Source organism: Vigna angularis, chromosome 2 (assembly GCF_016808095.1).
Source record: "Vigna angularis cultivar LongXiaoDou No.4 chromosome 2, ASM1680809v1, whole genome shotgun sequence".
In the NCBI taxonomy this organism is placed as follows: Eukaryota; Viridiplantae; Streptophyta; class Magnoliopsida; order Fabales; family Fabaceae; genus Vigna; species Vigna angularis.
In genome coordinates, this window is record NC_068971.1 from 40332193 (window position 1) to 40354259 (window position 22067).

A 22067-nucleotide genomic window follows, 5' to 3' on the forward strand; every position below is an offset into this window, starting at 1 on the left:
ATCCGTATATTAATCTTTTCATTTTACAAAAAATAATAGAAGTCGAGTCAACATCGGATTCTGTGTACTGCGTTTGGATCTGGATCTGTATTCTGGCCATGATTAATAAGTGTAAATAAATAAAGCGTGGTTATGTTTTTCTAGGATTTGTTTTTTTTAAGAAAGGTATATTTGAGAAAAAATATGGTTCAATCATTTAACAATCCAAACCTAATTTCCATTAATGATTAATAATTTAATACAATTAAGTCACAATTTATATTTTTTTATTAAAGGTATTAAGTAATGGATAATGTTTATTTTTGAGTAATTAATATTATTTTGTATTTATTAATAATATTTAATAATAATAAATATAATCCATATTAGCCGTATTTTACATTGATGTAAAATACCGCAATAGCAATCTTTGGGGGAATGAATTTCAACAATTATTTATAAAGATATATTTTGAACTTGAGAGAGTAAAAGTAAAACTTTTTTAAGATAAAAGTGTAAATCCAATCAATTAAAGTTTAAAATAAAAGTTATAAATTTGTGAAAAAAAATTAAATAAAATGGAAATAAATATTTTTCTTTCATAACTTGTATTTTTACTCTATTTGAAAATTCTTTTTTCTCGTGGCTATATATTCCTGTAACTTTTTCTTCAAAAATATCCAAAGAACTTAAATGATCGCTGGCAAACCGTAATCGACGGTGACATTGCGTCAAAACTTGTGATCAAGAATTCAGATGAAGACATCGCATTTCTTTTCTCATGAATGAATGAAGTTAGTTGCCCTAGTCACCGTCTCTTTCAATAAGAAAATTAAACAAACATGAAATTAAAGCGCTCACTCAATTATTGTCAAGATATATACAGCCTAAAAATTACGATTTTCCAAATTTTTATACTGAATTTAGTACGCTGTTTTGTCCATAACTTTGAAGGGTAGGTTTAACTCCCACGTCCCTCCAAAAGATACAACATATAAATTCAAGTTATTGAATTTAGGTGCCATTTTTGTGTGGGACAATGCTTGCTGTCTTTTAACTTCTATCCCTTATGTTAATAAGGGGAAAAAAGTTCTGAAACTTCCATAACAGAATGATCACATGCGTCTCTTTTTCTTTCCCTATATATGAACCAAGGAGTTGAACTAGGAAGTGATCAGGGATAGAAGTGAACATGGCGATTAAAGAAGATGTGGAAGATGGCACGCAGAGTGGAATAAGAGATCCACTTGTGGGTGAACAGAAGGACAATCTTGTCCAAGCAACCAAAGGGCATCCATGGATGGTTTACTTTAGTACATTTGTTGCTGTGTGGGGATCTTATGAATTCGGAACATGTGTAGGTGTTTGGTTTATAGTTTAACTACGTGTGGCAAAAATAACATTTATCATTCACAGTTACGAGGATGTTATAAAGTTGAAAATGCAGAGAGGAATCACATAAAGTTTAACTTACTGAGAGTTTAATACGTATATGTTTCTCTGTGGAATGATTACTATTCTGTTTTCAGGTTGGATATTCATCTCCCACTCAAGATGCTATCACAAGGGATCTCGGTCTGTCTTTGGCAGAGGTATGCCTGTAGTTATTCACACTTTAGGATTAGTGAAATAATGGGAAATAAATTGAAAGGGATAAACTAATGATATGTACAATTTTCTATCATGCTCAGCTGATCTAAACTAAAAAATGTCAGTGATCTAAAATCTTTGGTTGGCTGAAAAGTTCGGAAAAGTTTTTAGTTGCAACAAGAAAGTTATCATTATCATGTACTCAAATATACTCCCTTTGCTTGATGGATTTTGATGTCTATGGTAGCAAACTGGACCTGGATTTGATCTTGTTTTCTTTGGTTTTTTGTTCATTGACCGTATGCAGTACTCCTTGTTTGGCTCCATCTTGTCATTTGGGGCAATGGTTGGCGCAATAACTAGTGGACCTATTGCTGATTTTATTGGACGTAAAGGGGTAAGTTCAGGGAAATTATGATAGTTGTTTGCTGATTTTATTTCGGGTTTCCAAGGTATGAAAAGGTTGATTTCCGAATATGCAGGCAATGAGAGTGTCCAGTGTTTTCTGTGTTGGAGGCTGGCTTATGATTTACTTTGCTGAGGTTCTTACCACTAAACTTGTACCATGTTTTGCCATAACTGTTCTACAAAGATTATAACCCTAACACAACTTTGTTTTTTCCTTTTATACAGGGCCCACTTCCTTTGGACATTGCGAGGATAGCAACAGGGTATGGAATGGGAGTTTTTTCATATGTGGTTGGTTCTACTCACCCAAAACTAAACTAACAGAATTTCGTTTCAGACACTTCCTTGTTCAAATTGCTAAAAACTGACCATATACGTGATGTATTGTCAAGGTTCCTGTCTTCATAGCAGAAATTGCACCAAAAGAACTCCGTGGGACTCTGACTACCTTAAATCAGGTGCATTTCTTAGAAAATTATTGTGACTTTGGAATCATTGGCTTCCATATATACATATGTGTCTTCACAGCATAATGAACTGATTAAATCTGTTTTAAACAATATGAAATAAAAGTAACAAAGACATCTAAGTTCTGTTTAAATTTCTCCTTGCAGTTCATGATTGTTTCTGGTGTGTCAGTGTCGTTCATAATTGGAAATGTACTTTCATGGAGGACTTTAGCTTTAACTGGTGAGTGTTCCCTATTTGAATTTAATTCCATCAATAAGGGTGTGTCAGCGTCTCACAAAGGGATAACCAAAAAGGTTGAGTGAAGCATCGTAGTGTGGAGCCACTATGACACTATCTCTTAGTGGGTTGAGGTCTCATTCAATAGATATATGACTTCGTAGTGCCTGAGGTTTTGAAAGTAAACTTTGCTGGAGAACTAATTAACTGTTTGCACTTGAAGGCATCATTCCCTCTGCTATATTGCTTTTGGGTCTGTTTTTCATTCCGGAGTCTCCGAGATGGCTGGTAAGAAATTATTTTAACTATGCATGTTCTTTAAGAGGGGAATGAGCATGGTTTGCATAACATCAAGAGTGAAAACCAAACAATGATTTCAGGCCAAGAGAGGACGTCAAAAAGATTTTGTGGCAGCACTGCAAATACTTCGTGGAAAAGATACTGATGTATCTGAGGAGGCAGAGGAAATTCAGGTTCCTTTACTGTAGCTAGTTTTAGATTCGGCGCCTTTGCTTCAAAGTGAAATGCTAGAGACAAGGCATTCATAAGATACTGTGTTTAAGTAGTGTATTTGTCATTGCCACACAGGACTATATAACTACATTGGAGAAGCTTCCAAAATCCAGTCTGCTGGAATTGTTTCATAGAAGATATTTGCGCTCTTTAACTGTAAGTATAACTCTCATCATTTTAACTTTTGAATGAAACATGATTTCTTTTTCGTTTTGGATAATGCCTCTAAATATTACTTCTCTTTCTTTAAGGACGAGCTTAAAATGATTTCAAAGAATTAAGATGAGAAACAGTGTATTTTCAACCTCTTTATGCTTTTGTTATGTCAAACATGTTTGAAATGATTTTCGAGCAAAATTTTCATCTTCTCATTTTTCATGAACCTATGCAACAAAGTACACAGTAAAAATACACGTATATCTTGTTTTATATATCAATGGGCAGATTGGAATAGGCCTTATGATCTGCCAGCAGCTTGGGGGCATCAATGGTGTTTGCTTTTATGTCAGCAGTATTTTTGACCAAGCAGGTGCGTGCTAATGAGAATTGCGGTAATCATAATGTTTTTGGTTCAAAGTCTATGCCCACCATTGTACATTCTTGTGCATCATCATTTCCATTAACCTATAACTCACTTCCACATAGCCCATGAAGCAATCAATTTTAAGATTTTGGCAATGAATATTTGTGGATTTTATGTCAGGATTTTCTCCCGCCATTGGGACAATATCTTATGCATGCCTTCAGGTTCGTAATTTGAACTTAATCACTAGCTCATGTAAAATCAGATATTGTTTACCGAAAATCAACTCAAAATTTTCCTCTTGCAGGTTGTGGTCACAGGTCTTGGAGCAGTCTTCATTGATAAAGCTGGAAGGAAGCCCCTTCTTCTAGTAAATCCAACGACCAAACAGTTTATCTTCAAACTTTGATTTTCTTTTAAAGGTCTTCTTGTGCATAACATTCTTGTTGTTAATGGTTACATTTTAGTTATCCGCATCAGGATTGGTGGCAGGATGCATATTTGCAGCAGTTGCATTCTACCTCAAGGTACATCTCAACACGAACCCTATAGCTTCTCGTTTTTAATCCTGATAATATTATTTGAAGGTGATATCCTTGTGTGAATTAGGTTCACGAGGTGGGTGTTGCGGCAGTTCCAGCACTTGCAGTCACAGGCGTACTGGTATGATCAGCACCATTTCACTTGCAGTCACAGAATAATGCTGCTATATTCCATGTTTCTGAGATATGAACTCATACTCCATTTGGTGATATTAGGTCTACATAGGATCATTTTCAATAGGAATGGGAGCAATTCCATGGGTTTTGATGTCCGAGGTCTTCTTTCAAAGCCAGCTTACATATTCTCTACTTATAAAAATTCATTTTTGTTATTGGAATCAGCAAGACTTAATTTTTAGCAAAAACTTACTCAAATATTACCTTCGGTTACAGATATTTCCTGTGAATATTAAAGGGGTGGCAGGAAGTGTTGCCACATTAACGAACTGGTTTGGTTCATGGTTATGCTCCTACACTTTCAACTTCCTCATCAGCTGGAGCTCCTATGGTAAATGTTCAGATTTATTTCAATTAAGGGTGCAGTGTAATAGTAGAATATTGAAGTTCATGAAACTTATAGAACGAACGAATTTACTTGTGTGTACAATTTGCAGGCACCTTCATTCTTTATGCAGGAATTAATGGATTGGCTATATTATTTATAATTGTTGTGGTGCCGGAAACGAAGGGCAAGAGCTTGGAACAATTACAAGCAGCCATTAATTCGTAGGAAGCAGAAGTTTGGTGATTTGCATAACTGTGTGAGTTGGAAGTGAAAAGTTTAACGATTGAATCATCAATAGGCATATTATTTGTCGTAATAGCTTGATTCTGTAATGACGATTGAATTTGTTCTCACATTGGTTCTTAATGCCAATGATTCAGAAAATAAATTCCAGACATTAATTAAAGTTTTCCAGTTGCATTTTAGCTCCAACAAGAACAGCAAAATCTAGCATTAAAAATAAAAGGTCAAATTTATTAAAAGGACGTGGCTCACTAGTAATTAATTTACAAGATAAACCCAAAACAACAAATGTATACTTTTTTTTCACCAATTTGATAGAAATGAAGAAAATATTTACTCTATTTCTTTCTCGTTTAAATTACTTGTTTACATTTTAAAAAAAAATTATATAAAGAGCAAAACATATTTAATATTTAGATTTAGAAAGTTGAAAAAATAAATCACAAAATATCCCCCATATAATTTATTTTTATATGAAATATATTTTCAAAATCCAATATCCAAAAGTAGTATCTGATTTTTCTTACATATCTCTTAAATGGAAGGTGATGCAAATTTCTTACAAGACTATTTCACTCTTAGATGTGAAACTTTTGATCTATGGAACATAATAATGCAAAATTATCTAAAAGTTAGATTTATGACAAGCTATGAAGATGATTACACAATTGAAATGCTGTTTGAAAATCTCACCATTGACCCAAATGAAAATTTCAACTTCATTGCAACATAATTCAATGTTGGAATAATGGAATGTACTATTGACCAAAATAATAATAAGATTGATAAAAGAAATAGAAAAAAAATTACTAAATTAAATAACAATGTGATAAAAAAAGAAAGATGAGAGTTACCTATAATTAAAAAAATATATTAAAAGGATAATCAAATTTGAAACTCGAATATCCATATATTTAAAAAAGAAGAAGCTCAATATCTTCTTGGTCTAATATGTTCTTCATTCTTCTGCACACTCTTGATTTAGTCCAACTGTTATATTATTATGTCAGATGTAAATATTAATAGGTTCTAGAATACATTAGTTGTATTTTCTACGTAAATATTAGTAAGTTCTAGAAGTATTTGTTTGTTTTGTCTTTTATGTTTTCCTGACTGGTTCTTATCCAAAAAGAATTTTACTTTGTATATATATTTGTTCTCATCGAGATATTCAATACAGCAGAGAATATTTCATCATACCTTTCTTGTCTTGCACTTTTACTCTTTTATAGTATCAAAGCTCCCTCCTAGTGTTCTAATGATTTTCCTTTCCTGCTACCATGACAGACAACCCCGAATCACCGTCCCCTTGTAGTGACCAGATTTCCGACCCACCTCCTTTTAATCCTTGTAATGATCCTAGCCAAAATCCCTCTAATCTTCTCTACATACTCTAATGAGAACCCTTCCTATATATTTGCGCAAAGTATTATTTATCTGGACCGAGTTGTTAATGTTTGGAATGATCTATGAGAACACTTTTCTCAAGGAGATCTTCCACGTATTGTAAATAATGTTGATTCCATGGTTTCTTCTTCAGTTAATGCCACTAACACACGATCGTCCATTATCAAGATTTATGGTAGTGGTCATGCTCAACAACCCAAATCTATAAAGGTGTGGGTGTATTGTAGAAGAACTGGACCTACTGTTGACGTTTGCTATAGCAAGCATGACTATCCTCTCAGACACCCACAATACCTAACCCACCTGCGTTTTCATAATCCTAACAATGGTTTTTCTTTTGGGTTTTCTTCTGTTAACCACACTGTCACCAATGATGACCAGATCTCTCTCCACAAAATTCTGGACTACAACAACATGGATCAACTTTGAATTTTACTCAAGCTCAATACCAACATTTATTTTCTGTATTACAACAAGCAGGTACTACCAAGAGGACCATGTTTCTTTTTCCACCACTTCATTCCACAGTTGCCCCTAAAATAAAAGGTTAAAAGAAAAATAATTATAAATCGTCAATAAAAGGTTAAAAGAAAAATAATTATAAATCGTTGAAAGAAAAATAATTATAAATCGTTGAAAGAAAAATAATTATAAATCGTTGAAGGCATCATTAAATATGGGAGATATGCAGGGCTTCCATCAAATATCGATATTTGTTGACAGATAAAAACAATTTCATTATTTATAAGTAAATATAAAAAAAATTATTAAATCAATTACAAATAAAACAATTATAAAATTTAAATAAATAAATTTACAAAAAAAATTAATTAATAAATTAAAAATTAAAAAAAATAAAAGAAGAAAACACATCAACGGATATGGAAAATCCATTGAGGTTGGAGCCTTCAACCGTTATGAGAAATCCGTTGGGACCTTCATCAAATATGAAAAATCCGTCAACGGAATTGGAAATTCGTTGAACCATATCCTTGAGGCCTTTTTCGATCTCTCTTACAAAATAACGACTTCCATATACACCCCATACATATAAATGTCATACAACAAATAAATATACATCCAAACCATAAACCTAACATCAAACACTACCAACATTAAACCAGTAAATCAAAGCAACGAAACACTGAAATGAAGAGATGAACCAACCTGGAATTGAAGACTAGATGAACGAGAATCAAGCCCAAGAATGGAAGCGCAGAGAGACTGAAAGGGAGCCTTTGAACCTGAAGAAGAGAGGCAAGAGAAAGAGAGGAGGAGAAAAATTCGAAAAAATTGTGGGGATAGGAGTGTGGGCAAGGGAGAAGGAGAAAAATCAGTGTGGAGCTGGGAGTGAGGGTGTTGCGGCGCTGTAGCAAAAGGGGAAGGTTAAAAAAAGTAAAAGTTAAAAGTTAAAACTAAAATCATTTTTACCAAAAGCCATTTTAATAAAATAGAAAAATTTAGGGGGTGTAGGAAGAAATTGGAGGGTGCAGGGCCCAAGCAATTTTTCTAGGCCTAGTGGTAACATATGTGTTTTATTTTTTCTAATGTCACGTCACAAATTTCTCATGTCTTCTCTTTAAATTCATTAAATGATTCTTCCTCTTGGATTGTGGATTTATGAGCAATTGACCATGTTAGTTACTCTCTCAAAAATTTCCAAGTCTTTTCTAAAATAAAACCCATTAGCATTCATTTATCAAATGAATCTATAGTCACTTCTGGCATTGTCCACTTAGCTCCCGATTTTATTGTTTACAATGTTCTTCGTGTCCTAGATTTTAGTTTCAATCTTTTTTCCATTTCAAAATTTTTTCCAAGTTACAATCATGAATTAACTTTTTCAAGCTTTCCATGCCAAATACAGGAAGTGAGCACAATGAAGATGGTTGGTTTCGCTAAGTTACAACAAGGTCTCTATCACCTAGTCATCCAAGACAACTTTAGCCTCACTCATCATCTCTTTTCTTTAAACCACCTTTCCCTTTTCTACCGTTAACAACAATAACTTTTGACATTTTCATTTGGGACACTTGTCAAACAAAAGACTAAAAGTTTTACATGATCAATTTTATTTTATTTCAAAATATACAATGAATCATGAGATGTTTGTCCCTTAGCTAAACAAAAGCATTTGTATTATTCTATTACTAATAATAGAGCTTCAAAAATATTCAATCTCATTCACATGAATATTTGGGGTTCATATTCTAAAGTTTCCATTCATGGTCACAAATACTTTCTTATAATTGTTGACGATTTTAGTATATTTACTTGGATTGTTTTATTAAAAACAAAAGTGAAATTTCAAATTAATATTCAAAATTTCATTACCTTAGTTAGAACACAACTTGACTTAAAAGTAAAAAAATTTCGTTCTCACAATGCTTCCGAGTTTTCTTTAAAGAATTTATATGCCTTTAAAGGTATTATTTATCAAAAAAGTTGTCCTTACACACCTCAACAAAATGGTAGGATTGAACGTAAACACTAACATGTTCTTAATGTTTCTTGTGCCATTATGCTCCAATCTAAGATTCCAAATAATTTTTGGTCCTATGCCATTAAACATGTTGTCTTTCTCGTAAACCGAGTACCCTTTATTCCATTTTTAAAGTTTTTAGATCCCTTTGTTATGTCTCAACCCATCATCCATGCAAAAATTTTGACCCACATTTTAGACTTGGTATTTTCCTAAGCTTTAAGAATGGAATAAAAGGGGTATATTATCTTGGATCTTGACTCTATAAAAAAAAAATTTGTCCAGAAATGTCATCTTTCATGAAACCATCTTGCCTATCAAGAAGCCCAAGCCCAATTCCCTCTCTCCTAACATCAACTCAGGTTCTTGTTACATCATCCACACCTTTTCCTTAAATAATCTACCTTCATACAAATCCAACTTCTCTAGATATCTTACCTAGTCCATCCACCTTACATTTCAATCCTCCAATATCCATCACACCATCCTCATCTAATACATCATTTCCCAATACACATACCACCCTGCCCAGTTCATTCACGACCAAAAGTTATAGTCCATCCGTTCCTCCACCACAACGTTCAACTTGAATCCCTCAATCATCCACTCATCTTCGTGACTTTGTTTGCAGCAACTTGAATTCCTCACTTCATCTTCATCAAGATTCAAGTGTTGCAATGTCTGATCCTCTTTTCTACAAACGTTTTATTGGTCGTTTATTATACCTCAGAAGCACACGTCTAGATATTTCCTTTCCGATCCAACAATTATGGCTAACCCAACCATTTCACTTCCAGGCTATGATGTATGTTCTTAAATATCTTAATGGTTGTCCCAACAAAGGCCTCTATTTTAGGCATGATTCTCCGATTCATATCATGGGTTTTAGTAACGGGGAATGGACCAACTGCACTAATTCTCGTCGATCTGTTACGGGATATTGTCTCTTCATTGGCAGTTCTTTAGTCTCTTGGAAAACCAAGAAACAATATAAAATATCCAGATTTTCTTTTGAAGTTGAATATAGGACACTTGCCTTCACTACCTGGTGAATTACAATGCCTCATTTATTTATACTCTGATTTTCAAATTACCTATTCGAAGAAACATATCCTTTATTCGAAGAAACATATCCTTTATTGTGATAATCAAAATGCACTTCATATATTGTTTCTAATCCGGTGTTTTATGAGCATATTAGGCATTTAGAAATTGATTGGTATCTTGTCTGTGAGAAAGTCCAAACAAGTTTTATGAGATTGCTACATGTTTCTTCCTCCAAGCTCTTCCTCATCACCTATTTACTGTCAATTTATCCAAACTGAAGTTGTATGACATTCACACACCTCCAGCTTGTGGGGAGTAAAACACAAAAGCTCAAGAGTGTTTCATCCTACACCTTCAATATCTCATCTGTAATTTCAAAAATTTCATTTTGAACTTTATAACAACTGCACCTCCAACTTTTCTAAAAATTTTATTTTCTAATAAATATATTTTATTTTCTTCTCTCTTATTAAGGCACTTTAATAAATACTTTTTTATTTTTTTCTCTTTCTTATTAAAGTTTCTCTCCACCATCTTAATAATAATCTAATTTAATTTAAAATTTAAATATTATTTAATATAATTTTATATTTTAATAAAATATGATTTATATCATAATAATAGTTATATTAAATAAATAAAAATCAAATAACTAAAATAAAAGTAATAATAATGAAAATAGAAAGTAAAATAATAATAACAATAATATAAAATTTGATTTAATAAAAACAAAATTTTTATAAACTTATTTATTGGATACCGTAAAATATGTTAATAGTTTCTTATTTAAAATTTAATAAATATTTTTCTAATTTAATAATTATTAAAATATTATTTATATTTTATAATAATTTCATTAAAAAAGTAAAATAAAATAACTAAAATAAAAGTAATAATAATAAAAATAAAAACAGTATTCAAAATCACATTAAAAATATTTAAATATATTAAAGATATTTAAATATATTATATTATATTAAAATATTAATTTAATTATATAATTATTAAAATTTAAATAAAAAATAAACTTAAAATTTTTTAATCAGATATAAAAATCCGATAATATATGAATCGGATATGATATCCGATTAAGAATCTTTTTAAAATTTTATTTTTTATTTAATTTTAATAATTATTTAATTTAATTTAATAATTTAATATAATTTAACATATTTAAATATATTAAATGTGATTTTAAATATTATTTTTATTTATATTATTATTATTATTATTTTTATTTTTAGTAATTTTAATAAAACTATTATAAAAATATATATTATATTTTAACAATTATTAAAATATAAAAATATAATAAATAATAATATAATTTTCAATTAAATTAAAAATTTATTAAATTTTAAATAAAAAACTGTTAGCATATTTAAAATTTTTGTTTCTATTTAAAATTTAACAATTGTTTAATTTATTTTAATATTTTAATATTTTAATATTTTAATATACTTTAATATTAATATATCAAATCAAATTTTATATTATTATTATTATTATTATTATTTTATTTTTTTATTTTTTATTTTTATTTTTATTATTATTTTAATTATTTTGTTATTATTATTTTAATATAACTATTATTATAATATAAATCATATTTTAATAATTATTAAAATATAAAATTATATTAAGTAATATTTAAATTTTAAATTAAATTATATTATTATTAAGGTGGTGTAGAGTGATTTTAATAAAAAGGAGAAAAAAATAAAAAAATATTTATTAAAGTGCCTTTAATAAGAGAGAAGAAAATAAAAATATATTTATTATAAAAATAAAATTTTTAGAAAAATTAGAAGTACAGATATAATAAAGTTAAAAATGAAATTTTTAGAAATATAAGATGAGATGTTAGAGGTGTAAGAAGAAACACTCATGGCTCAATACCTTCTTGGCCCAATCAGTTCTTCATTCTTCAGCACACTTACGATTCAGTCCAATTTGTTATATTATTATGTTGAGTGGTTCTCCTGCACCACAGTCATCTCATCTGCACCTCCCTATTCTTTCGTATTTTCAAGTGTGCCCTTATCAAGGAATGTATTTTCACTGTTTTTTTTATTTTCACCCATTCAACTATTGAAAAAAAGCACCGACCCCTTCCTCCTCTGCCTCTCTTTGCGCATTTCATATTCCCCTACACCCCCTTTCTTTCTCCTTTCTTCTCACGGAGTGTTTCTCCCCTCCTTTCCTCATTTTACATGTTGTAGTCTCGCGCTTTATTCTCACAGACCTGTTCTCGTTGGTGGTTGTATCGTGGTGGTGGGTGAGCTCTTAGTGGTGGTTGTGCGGTTGAAGTCCTTGCTGCACCTGAAGTGCGGTTGACGCTCGTCGCATTTGGAGCTGCGGTTGATGTTCACCGCAGTTGGAATTAAGGTTTAGAATTTTTTTCTTGATCCTGGACGTGAAAGTTGCAGACCCAAAACTATGTGGAGCATTTGATGATGAACAAATGAAAAGGTTAATGGGTATAGGTCTTTGGTGTGCTCATCCAAATTATAAATTCAGGCCTTCTGTCATGCAAGTCATTCAAATGCTTAAATTTGAAGTTAAATTACCAACTCTGCCAAAATGGCTACCTGGTCATAATTTCTATCCTTTAATGGTAAATTTTTCATCGTCTTGAAACACTGTACCTACCAGCAAAGGGGGTGTAATGGAATATGAAATGTGGCAAAGAGAAGCAGAGGAGGAAGGGGTTGGTGCTTTTTTTTATCGTTGAATGGGTTAAATAAAAAAAGTAGTAAAAAGATTCCCTAACAAGGATGCAGTTGAAAATATGAAAAAAATAGAGAGGTGCAATATGAGATTAGTGAGGTGCAGGAAAAACACTCTTATGTTTGCTGTAAATATTAGTAGGTTCTAGAATACATATTAGTTGTATTTGCTTGTTTTTGTCTTTTAGGTTATCCTGATGGGTGCTTATCCAAAAAGATTTTTGTATATATATTTGCCCCGTAGAAATATTCAATCAACAAAGAATATTCCATTGTAGCCTTTTGTGCCATGCACTTTTACTCTTTTAATATTAACTAAAAAGAAATCTTGAGAATATTTTTCTAAAGTCATAGCCTCCTTCGCAGTCACCAAACCTTAGACTAGTTGAAGACGGCTACGCAATCATTGCGCACGACATTGACATCTTAAAGTAATAAATTTTGCAGATATTTTAGAATGAACTTTGTAAATTGTGGTGTCCACAAGTTACATGGGTAAGTGAAGCTCCCACGTCCATCCAAAAACATGAAATCTAGATCGACTAGTGTGGTATACTACTTCCTCTTCCTGCTGTATTTCAACTTTGGGACATATATTTTAAGATACCTTTTGTTTCTAGTCCAAAAAAAATTATGATTTAGTCTCATTCATGAAAATAAAATCATTCTTGTCCATTGCAAAAGAAATAAAAAAGAAATCTTTTGGTCATTTATTTATAAAAATAAAATGGTCACTTCACATGACACAAGACTAAAAACAACATGCTTACTTCAATATGGGTCTGCTCTTTCTGCTATACATACTCCATCAACATATATACTAGGAATCAGTAATTAATTACGCGTAGAAGTGAGCATGGAGATCAAAGTTGTGGAGGAAGGCGTGCAGAAAGGAATCAGAGAGCCACTGGACCATCAGTTGGTCCATGCAAGCAAAAGGCATCCATGGATGCTTTATTTTTGTACATTCGTTGCAGTGTGTGGTTCTTACGAATTTGGTACTTGTGTAAGTGTTTAGTTTGTAGTTGAACTCTATGTAAGACAAATAACACTTGTTCTTCCCTGTAAAGAGGATGTTGTAAAGTTGAAATCCAAAACGGAAGCACTTTTGCGGCCTTCATTGCAAGACAGATGAAAAAAATCTGAGAACAGAAAAATTATAGTTTGATTGACTGCTATGTTTCCATGTGGAATGATTATGTCTCTGTTTTCAGGCTGGATATTCATCTCCCACTCAAGATGCTATCAGGAAGGATTTCAACCTGTCTTTGGCAGAGGTAAGCCTGCTTTATTCACCATTTTTTAGGATTAGTGGAATCATGGGAAGAAAACTTGAAAATGTTCAACAGCAACTACTCTTTCACCAAGCTTAAAGATGGCCCAGGACTGATAGGATTAAGAATATTAAGATAGAAATATGTACAACTTTCTAAGAGCATCGACTCATCTAACTAGAGCCAAAATGAATGTTAGTGATCTAAATTCTTTGATTGGCTTCGAATATTATGTACTCAAATATATTCCCTTTCTTTATGGATGTTGATGCATGTGCAGGCAGACTTTCCCAGGATTTGATATAATTTCCTGTCTTCTCTTGTACTGATTGTATGTAGTACTCCTTGTTTGGTTCAATCTTGACTTTTGGTGCGATGGTTGGCGCAATAACAAGTGGGCCTATTGCTGATTTCCTTGGACGAAAAGGAGTAAGTTCTGCGAAATTACGATGCTTGTTTGGGATTAACCAGTTCAGGTGTGAAAAAGTTGATTTTGGAACATCTGCAGGCAATGAGAGTGTCAAGTGCTTTCTGTGTTGGGGGCTGGCTTGCTATTTACTTTTCTGAGGTTCTTACCACTAAACTTGGTCATGTTTTTCCATAACTATTGTCCATGAATTATAACCCACCAGAACTTTTTCTTTTGCTTTACAGGGTCCCGTGCCTCTGGACATTGGGAGGCTAGCAACAGGATATGGAATGGGAGTTTTTTCATATGTGGTTGGTTATAGTTCTACTCTCCAAAAAACAACTTCATGCATAAGATTTCGTTTCAGACACTTGCATGCTCAAAATACTAATATTTTACCATATGTGGGATGGATTGTACAAGGTTCCTGTCTTTATAGCAGAAATAGCACCTAAAGAACTCCGAGGGACACTGACTACCTTAAATCAGGTAGATCTCAGCAGCAACTTTTATAAATCTGGAAACATTGGCTTTATATATATATATATATATATATATATATGTGTGTGTGTGTGTGTGTGTGTGTGTGTGTGTGTGTGTACTAGTGTATCTGCAGTAAACTGATTGAATCTGTACTAATTTGTATTTCATTTCGCCTTGTAGTTCATGATCACTGCCGGTGTGTCAGTGGCATTCACCATTGGAAATGTACTTTCGTGGAGAGCTTTAGCTTTAATTGGTGAGTCTTACCTATTTAAATATAGTTCTAATGATGTTGGTATGGGCAGAAAAGAAAAAATTATAAAATTAGAAATTAAGTGATTACTTTGCTGGAAAACTAACTGTGAGTGTTTGCAATTGTAGGCCTAATTCCCACTTCTGTATTGCTACTGGGTCTGTTTATAATTCCAGAGTCTCCGAGATGGCTAGTAAGAAACCAATTTACAAATTCATGCTTTTGTAAGAGGAAAACGCGTGGTGGTTTAAACAACATGGAGAGTTCTAACCAACAATTGTTGCAGGCGAAGAGAGGACGTAAAAAAGATTTTGAGGCAGCACTGCAAATACTTCGTGGCAAAGATGCTGATATATCAGAGGAGGCAGAGGAAGTTCAGGTTCATATACTTTTAGATATAACTCTGTGCCTTTGCTTCAATGTTGAAGACAAAACATACCGTGTTTAAGTGGTTGTATGTCATTGGCACACAGGACTACATAACTACTTTGGAGCAGCTCCCAAAATCTAGGCTACTGGAATTGTTTCACAGAAGATATTTGCGCTCAGTCACTGTAACTATACCTTTTAACATTCTAACTTTTGATTGAAAGTTTCTTTCTTTTTCCTTTTTGAACAATGTGACTAAAACTTAGCTTCACTTTCCGCAAGGTTTGGTCTAGGGGTGAAAATAAATGAAGTAAAAAATAATTTTTTATAACTATATTTTATACGTCAATGACCAGATAGGAATAGGCCTAATGGTCTGCCAGCAGTTTGGAGGAATCAATGCAATTTGCTTTTATGCCAGCAGTATTTTTGAACTAGCAAGTAAGTATATTGCTGTAATCATCACAGTAGCACACTTTGTTCAGTGTCAGCATTCCAGTTCATGACACCATCATCCATTCTTGCGTATCACAATTTCCATCTGATCCATAACTCATTGTCACAGTTCCCATTGAAAGTATATTTAAAAAAATTGAGTAAATTTCAATAGGCATTCTAATTTTATTTTGTGGCATCGAATGTTTGTGGATTTTATGTCAGGATTTTCTCCCGCCATCGGAACTATATCATATGCTTGCCTTCAGGTTATTAATTTTAACTTGGTTGCTCTTTGAAATTCTAATCTTTGTTTATGCGAAAGGATTGAGATACTAACTTCGTAGTCCCAAACCAATTCATAGTTTTTCATCTTTTTTTTCTTTTGTAGCTTGTTGTCACAGGTATTGGAGCTGTCTTAATCGATAAAACTGGGAGGAAGCCCCTACTTCTAGTAAATTCAAAGCACAAACAGTTTATCATAAAACTTTTCTTTGCTTATAAAGATACCTTTTGTGTATCATATTCTTATTGTTCGTTCCTGTTTCATTTTAGTTATCCGGAACGGGAGTGGTGGCAGGGTGTACAATTTTAGCAGTTGCATTCTATCTCAAGGTATATTCCAAATTGAGAACCCTATAGCTTCTGGTTTTTAATCCTGATAATGTGTGAAAGTAATATTCTTGTTGAAACAGGTCTACGAGGTGGGTGTTGCAGCTGTCCCAGCACTTGCCGTAACAGGCATACTGGTATGACCATTAGCGTTCCTTTCTCAATGTCTCATAAATATGAACTCATTATCCATTTCACATTAATCTTTCCTTTGGTGATATTAGGTCTACATAGGATCATTCGGAATAGGAATGGGAGCAATTCCATGGGTTGTGATGTCCGAGGTACTTGCCTCCCTCTCTCTTCTTTCAAGCCTACCACAAAAGAGATGCAAATTAATTATAGATACACTGGAATTTCAATAATAACTGTGGTACTTAAGAACTAGAAATTGTTGATGCCCTGCTCTGATGTATTTTTCCTGATTTGGGGAGAAGCTAGTTGTGCCTGTTAATAGCCAAAATCTACTTATAAATTCTCCCCTTATAAAACATTATCTCTGTTACTATGATTTCACCTTTTGGTTACAGATATTTCCTGTCAATATTAAAGGGCAAGCTGGAAGTTTGGCCACATTAACGAACTGGTTTGGTGCATGGTTATGTTCCTATACTTTCAACTTTCTCATGAGCTGGAGTTCTTATGGTAATAAATACAAGTCATTAATTTTAGTTTTATTTCACTTAAAGGTGTAATTATCACTATTATTGTTTGATAATTGGTTTATCACTTGGGAATAATTGTAGAAGATTGAAGGTCAGGTAACCGGTATATAACTAGTAAACTCACTTTTGTACGATTTGCAGGTACCTTCATTCTTTATGCAGCAATTAATGCATTGGCTATATTATTTATAATTTTTGCGGTGCCAGAAACCAAGGGGAAAAGCTTGGAACAATTACAAGCAGCCATTAACTCATAAGAAGCTTGAGTTTTTGTGATTTGCAGAACAGTGTACGGCAGAGAACGAAGAAGATCGATAATTTGATGATTGAATAATTACTAGTCATATAAATTGTCGTAGGTTTGCTTCTGTGTTGATGATTCATTCTCATGGTGTATAATTCTCATTGTTTGTCTTAATGTCATTCGTTCCTGAAATGTATATCGAAAGACAGTGATGTAAAATTTGCAGTTGCACTTTAGCTCCAAAAGGAGGAAAAATAAACGATTTTATTATAGCATTCAAAACTCAAATCTATTACTATTAACCTCTCGAAAATATGCCTTAACTAATCTTTCAATTACACCTATATGTACGTCATCAGATTGAAATCAACAAAGTATTGGTAGAAATTCATTCCATTCTCTGAGTAGTATTAAACATCAAACGACACTGTCACAATGGCTAAATTTTGCAAGAGTTTAACAACTTCATGATTCCTTATAATCTTGGGTGGTTTATATTGACTAGCTGATGTTCCATTCTGAATGGCTAAGTCTGATAGTTGATCAAAAGCTCCAGACCTTACTATGAACAATAGTAAATTTCTTAGTTGACCTTTATCCCTCTGGACCTTGTATATAGCTCCCAAGCCACTCTCGAGAGTGGACATACAACTTCTAAAAACTTTAATTGATTCCTCTAGCTCGTCCTCCAGAAAATTAGATTCATCTTGAACTTCCACAAATACCTTCAACTGTTTCTGCAGTGACTCCTGGAACAAGAAACTTGCATACTCAACAATCTCAATATTCATAGCATCTCTAAGTGAAAGTTGAAATTTTTCAACAGCTGAAATCAAGTCTTTCTCAGTCACAATCTCAGCAGGATTTTTAGGTGCTCTCATCACATACTCAACTTCTGGAGATGAGTTATGGAAACCAACAACTCTCACTATATCGCCCAAACGGTAGCGATAAAATCCTCTGTAAGTAGTAACAACCACTTCATACATCTTCCCAACCTCCACACTGCAAAGGTCCACTGTTTCTTTGCTAACATTGTCCTCATTCGTGTTAAATGGAAGAAACTCAAAGTAGGCAAAAGTTGGAAATATCACAAATCGTGTTGTCTCAGGGGGTTGCATCATGTCCAAATTTAAACCAACACAGCATTCTGAAGCAAAGTAATCTCCTCCTAAAATAGGTACCTCTCCTGCATAGTATTTGATCTTTTGGTAGTATTGCTTCATGCTTCCTGTGGTAACACACCTGATATAACGAGTGTTCGGCCACAATCTACACACAATTCCACCCCAGTTGTTACCTTCACAGACTAATCTTATTCTATTTGCCAATTCTGGCTGAGGTCCACCAAGTGTCTTAGTCACAGCTTCCCTCATTGGCCCCTCAGAAATTTCATTACACGGAAATCCATGGTCAAGATCATCACACAGTTGCCCCCACTTGGACTCCAGAAGACCAAATGCTTTGATCAAGCCTATAGCATACGGGGTTGTGATTCCATCTATAACATCAAGATTCCTAAGGCCACATAGAAGGTGGCAGTACATTTGATGCTCAACATGAGATCCAAGAATCACTTCTAGGGGACTGGAAAAAGCAGCAAGTTGCTGAGGGGTAGCATTACCGCTTTGCAAAGGGTATGTGGAAGCAGCCATGACTTTCAAGCCACATTTAGTAGTAGTTGTATCGTCAGCATAGAGAAACCATAGGATCTTGTTCACTTCAGGTCTAGGAGGGAATACCCTGCAAGGAATTTTGAAACTCAGTGTTGAACAAACTTAATATTCTTCAAATTTTGGCAGAAATTAAAATTATTTGATTGATTCACCTTTGTCGAACAGCAATACTGCCTCGGTGACCGATAAAGGAGGCAGCTTTTGAAAGGCTTGAATCGAAGTAAGGGATTAATTTCGGTCTCATGGTGCTCGAACTTGTTCCCGAACTGAGGAAGAAAATTAAGACCACGATTACCAACAAAATTAAGTGCCCCAAAAGCATTAAAACGTACAAGAACCACAAAGAAGTTGGTGTAAGGAATGCTCGAGGGTGAATCCCAAGTTTGTTTGTTCAGTATGAGAAGATTCTGAGTAGTTAAAAGCAAACGTTTTTAAGTTTTTAGTTTTTGTAATTACAAAAAAATCATCTTAAGAAAAAATGAAATTTAATGTTTTTTTGCAAATCATGAAATAAATTGAAAATTTAACATTTTTGAAAAAAGAGTGGTACCAACATATGATATTCCACACACACAAAAGTAAACATTTTATCCAACTCTTTTTCAGAAAATAAATTTCATTTTAAATAAAAAAAATTATAAAAAGATACAAAATTCATAGTGACATTCCTGTGGGGGTCACCGGGTCACCACCCATGACAGAAAGTTCTCCCTTTTAAAATTAAGAATACAAACAGAAACGTTTTATAAAAACAAACATCAATACCAACATATCCTAATATTTGATTGATGAAAGTGGAAGGTGACAAACTTTAATTTAATCCGTGACTAGAAAAAAATCTGATTAAATCGGTGAATATTTCAAAGAAAGTCTATCATCATCAGTAAAACCGAGGAATAAAAAACCACTCTTCTTGAATGCACAACTTTTTAACGAGATGTAATGCTGCCAATGATTAATATAAAGAGACATCTCTAATTCCAAGAATGCGAAAACAAAGAACCAAAATGGAAGACATGATGCGATCTGAAGGAGGAAAGAAAGAAGGGATTGAGCAACCTGTAAAAGAAGCAGCGGAGAGGGTCAACAGAGAGAAAGGGGTCATCCTTTCCATCTGCCATGAGGTTAATGTAGTCAACGTAATCTTCATGAGAAGAGAGCGGCAGGAGACGTGTGAAAGTGGAGTGATCAAGAGGAAGAGGAGCGTTCTTGAAGAAGGGTTGAAGATAGCGCACGGTGCCATTGTGAAGAAGGATCGAACGGAGAGTCTCCAACTGGTGATGGTGGGCGTTGATGGTTAAGTCTTCAAGTTTCTGTATCAGTTCGTCGTCTGTCATCATCTTTTGCTTTGGTTTCTGCTATGGTGTTTGTTGGGATTACAACACTTCAAGAATCAACGCTTTGTGGGGCTCTTGAGCCGTTTCTTTGGTTCGGTTGGGTTATGGCTTTGTCGAGTTTTGACTTTGGGCAAAGTGACACGATTTTAAAAGGTTTTATTTATTTATTGTTGTGAGCTTCTGCGCTGTCTGCTCCTAATTTGGACGACGCCAACGATGACAGAGACAGACTCAAAACGTTGCGGTCAAGCTGACGCATAATTCTCTTGCAACTTCATCGGTCCAATCATCTTATAGCGTAACAGTTTTTCAAAAATAAATAAATAAATAAATGTAATAGACTACGAAAGCCATCATATATATGGTTTGATATATTAGATTCTAAAACTACTTGCGTTTCCCATAAAATTACGACCCGATTAAATTTCAACTAAACTATGAATTTAAATATTTTTAATTAACTTTTATTATATTTTGTTAATTTATTAAATATTTAAAGTTTTATTTTTTTAATTAAATTTTTATTATTTAATTTTTAAATTTATCTTATCTTGATTTATGTTTTATTTTTTTTATGGGTTAAGAATGATAAAATTATATAATATATTAATGTAAAGTAATAAGTAATTAATATAAAAAATACTCTGTTAAATAATTAATAATAGTCTATCTATTTATAAACCTTAATTAAAAAATATAAATCTTTAATAATTAATTAATTAAATTAAATAAAAAGAAACTTCATAAAAAAATGTCAAAATTTATGAAAATATTAAAATTTAATTAATTGTAAATTTATCATGTGAAAACACTTCAACTTTTTTCATGTTATTTTATTTTATTAAATTAAAATTTAGTTGTCATAATTATTGTTATAGATAAAATTAGTTAAAGAAAATATTTGAGTACTTGATTATATTTTCTATATATATATATATATATATATATATATATATATATGTGTGTGTGTTTTCTTTTAATAATGAAACAATGATAAAATATTGAAGTCGGAAACTTCAATAAAACAATTAAATATTCTGAATAAATAATTCAGATTTCTTAATTTCATATTAATGTTTTTAATTTAATAAATTATCGTAACAGTTTTATATACTTCTGGAGACCAAAATGATAATTTTATTTGAATGCTTAATTTAACTAAAGTAGAACAAAAATTAAATATGATATATAAATATTTAAAATTTAAATTTAAATCAATATTTATTAATGTTAATACAAGATTGATTAGGAACTTTTATTTTAAAGTTTAAGAAAAGTATTATACGTTAAACATAATTAAATAATATTTGAATGTTATGTTTATCCTAAATGTTAAAGAAAAAAGTTAGAACAAACATAATATATGTGTTAACTAATCTTAAACGATATAGGTTATTTTGAAAGACTTTGTTTAAATGTTAATACATGTATCATGCTAAACGTTAATAAACGTCTAATGTTTTAATGTAGGAATAGTATTTCTTTGTTTGTGTTTATTCTCTTTATCTGTGCACATCATAAAGGATAAGAATGTTAATAGATAAATAGACATTTTTGGAATGTTTCCTCAATGTCTTTTTGTCTGCTAAATTCATAAGCACCAAAACTACAATTGCTTCTACAAATACAACATAGCATATGACTTCTCACGAAAG

The 22067-nt window shown here is 32.4% G+C and overlaps 3 protein-coding genes across 5 annotated transcripts; 2 read left to right on the top strand and 1 right to left on the bottom strand.

Moving 5' to 3' along the window:
- The first annotated feature begins 996 nt into the window (after window positions 1-996).
- On the top strand, window positions 997-5172 carry LOC108329160 (sugar transporter ERD6-like 7). The gene is made up of 18 exons (XM_017563235.1): window positions 997-1336; window positions 1509-1571; window positions 1877-1966; window positions 2052-2111; window positions 2203-2268; window positions 2370-2435; window positions 2592-2667; window positions 2888-2952; window positions 3045-3137; window positions 3253-3333; window positions 3622-3706; window positions 3881-3924; window positions 4008-4070; window positions 4168-4227; window positions 4310-4363; window positions 4459-4518; window positions 4636-4750; window positions 4857-5172. The coding sequence occupies exons 1-18, from the start codon at window positions 1172-1174 to the stop codon at window positions 4970-4972; spliced, it is 1422 nt and encodes a 473-aa protein (XP_017418724.1). The 5' UTR covers window positions 997-1171; the 3' UTR covers window positions 4973-5172.
- Window positions 5173-13166: 7994 nt separating this feature from the next.
- LOC108329162 (sugar transporter ERD6-like 7) lies at window positions 13167-17674 on the top strand. Of its 3 annotated transcripts, none has more exons than XM_052872230.1 (18): window positions 13167-13205; window positions 13870-13932; window positions 14269-14358; window positions 14438-14497; window positions 14584-14649; window positions 14762-14827; window positions 15002-15077; window positions 15203-15267; window positions 15361-15453; window positions 15548-15628; window positions 15800-15884; window positions 16104-16147; window positions 16270-16332; window positions 16434-16493; window positions 16574-16627; window positions 16715-16774; window positions 17021-17135; window positions 17297-17674. In XM_052872230.1, the coding sequence occupies exons 1-18, from the start codon at window positions 13182-13184 to the stop codon at window positions 17410-17412; spliced, it is 1281 nt and encodes a 426-aa protein (XP_052728190.1). In that variant the 5' UTR covers window positions 13167-13181; the 3' UTR covers window positions 17413-17674. The 3 variants fall into 3 exon arrangements, with proteins under 3 accessions (XP_052728190.1, XP_017418725.1, XP_017418728.1); XM_017563236.2 differs by lacking the exon at window positions 13167-13205 and adding an exon at window positions 13315-13661; XM_017563239.2 differs by lacking the exon at window positions 13167-13205 and adding an exon at window positions 13605-13661 and having other exon boundaries at window positions 14210-14358.
- LOC108329159 (probable indole-3-acetic acid-amido synthetase GH3.6) lies at window positions 17645-20579 on the bottom strand. The gene is made up of 3 exons (XM_017563234.2): window positions 20135-20579; window positions 19228-19341; window positions 17645-19142 (listed from the first exon to the last, which is right to left on the bottom strand). Exons 1-3 carry the CDS (start codon window positions 20413-20415, stop codon window positions 17810-17812), a joined length of 1728 nt encoding a protein of 575 aa, XP_017418723.1. The 5' UTR covers window positions 20416-20579; the 3' UTR covers window positions 17645-17809.
- Between the last annotated feature and the right edge of the window lie 1488 nt (window positions 20580-22067).

What these genes read in the sequence shown, in the direction of transcription:
- LOC108329160 (XM_017563235.1), top strand. Translation starts at nt 1,172, where the DNA reads ATGGCGATTAAAGAAGATGTGGAAGATGGCACGCAGAGTGGAATAAGA. An exon ending in CTTATGAATTCGGAACATGT is followed by an intron (nt 1,337 to 1,508) that starts GTAGGTGTTTGG and finishes TTCTGTTTTCAG; the next exon opens with GTTGGATATTCATCTCCCAC. An exon ending in ATTTTATTGGACGTAAAGGG is followed by an intron (nt 1,967 to 2,051) that starts GTAAGTTCAGGG and finishes CCGAATATGCAG; the next exon opens with GCAATGAGAGTGTCCAGTGT.
- LOC108329162 (XM_017563236.2), top strand. Translation starts at nt 13,512, where the DNA reads ATGGAGATCAAAGTTGTGGAGGAAGGCGTGCAGAAAGGAATCAGAGAG. An exon ending in TTGCCGTAACAGGCATACTG is followed by an intron (nt 16,628 to 16,714) that starts GTATGACCATTA and finishes TGGTGATATTAG; the next exon opens with GTCTACATAGGATCATTCGG. An exon ending in CATGAGCTGGAGTTCTTATG is followed by an intron (nt 17,136 to 17,296) that starts GTAATAAATACA and finishes TACGATTTGCAG; the next exon opens with GTACCTTCATTCTTTATGCA.
- LOC108329159 (XM_017563234.2), bottom strand. Translation starts at nt 20,415, where the DNA reads ATGATGACAGACGACGAACTGATACAGAAACTTGAAGACTTAACCATC. An exon ending in CTCCGCTGCTTCTTTTACAG is followed by an intron (nt 19,342 to 20,134) that starts GTTGCTCAATCC and finishes TTTCTTCCTCAG; the next exon opens with TTCGGGAACAAGTTCGAGCA. An exon ending in AGTATTGCTGTTCGACAAAG is followed by an intron (nt 19,143 to 19,227) that starts GTGAATCAATCA and finishes AATTCCTTGCAG; the next exon opens with GGTATTCCCTCCTAGACCTG.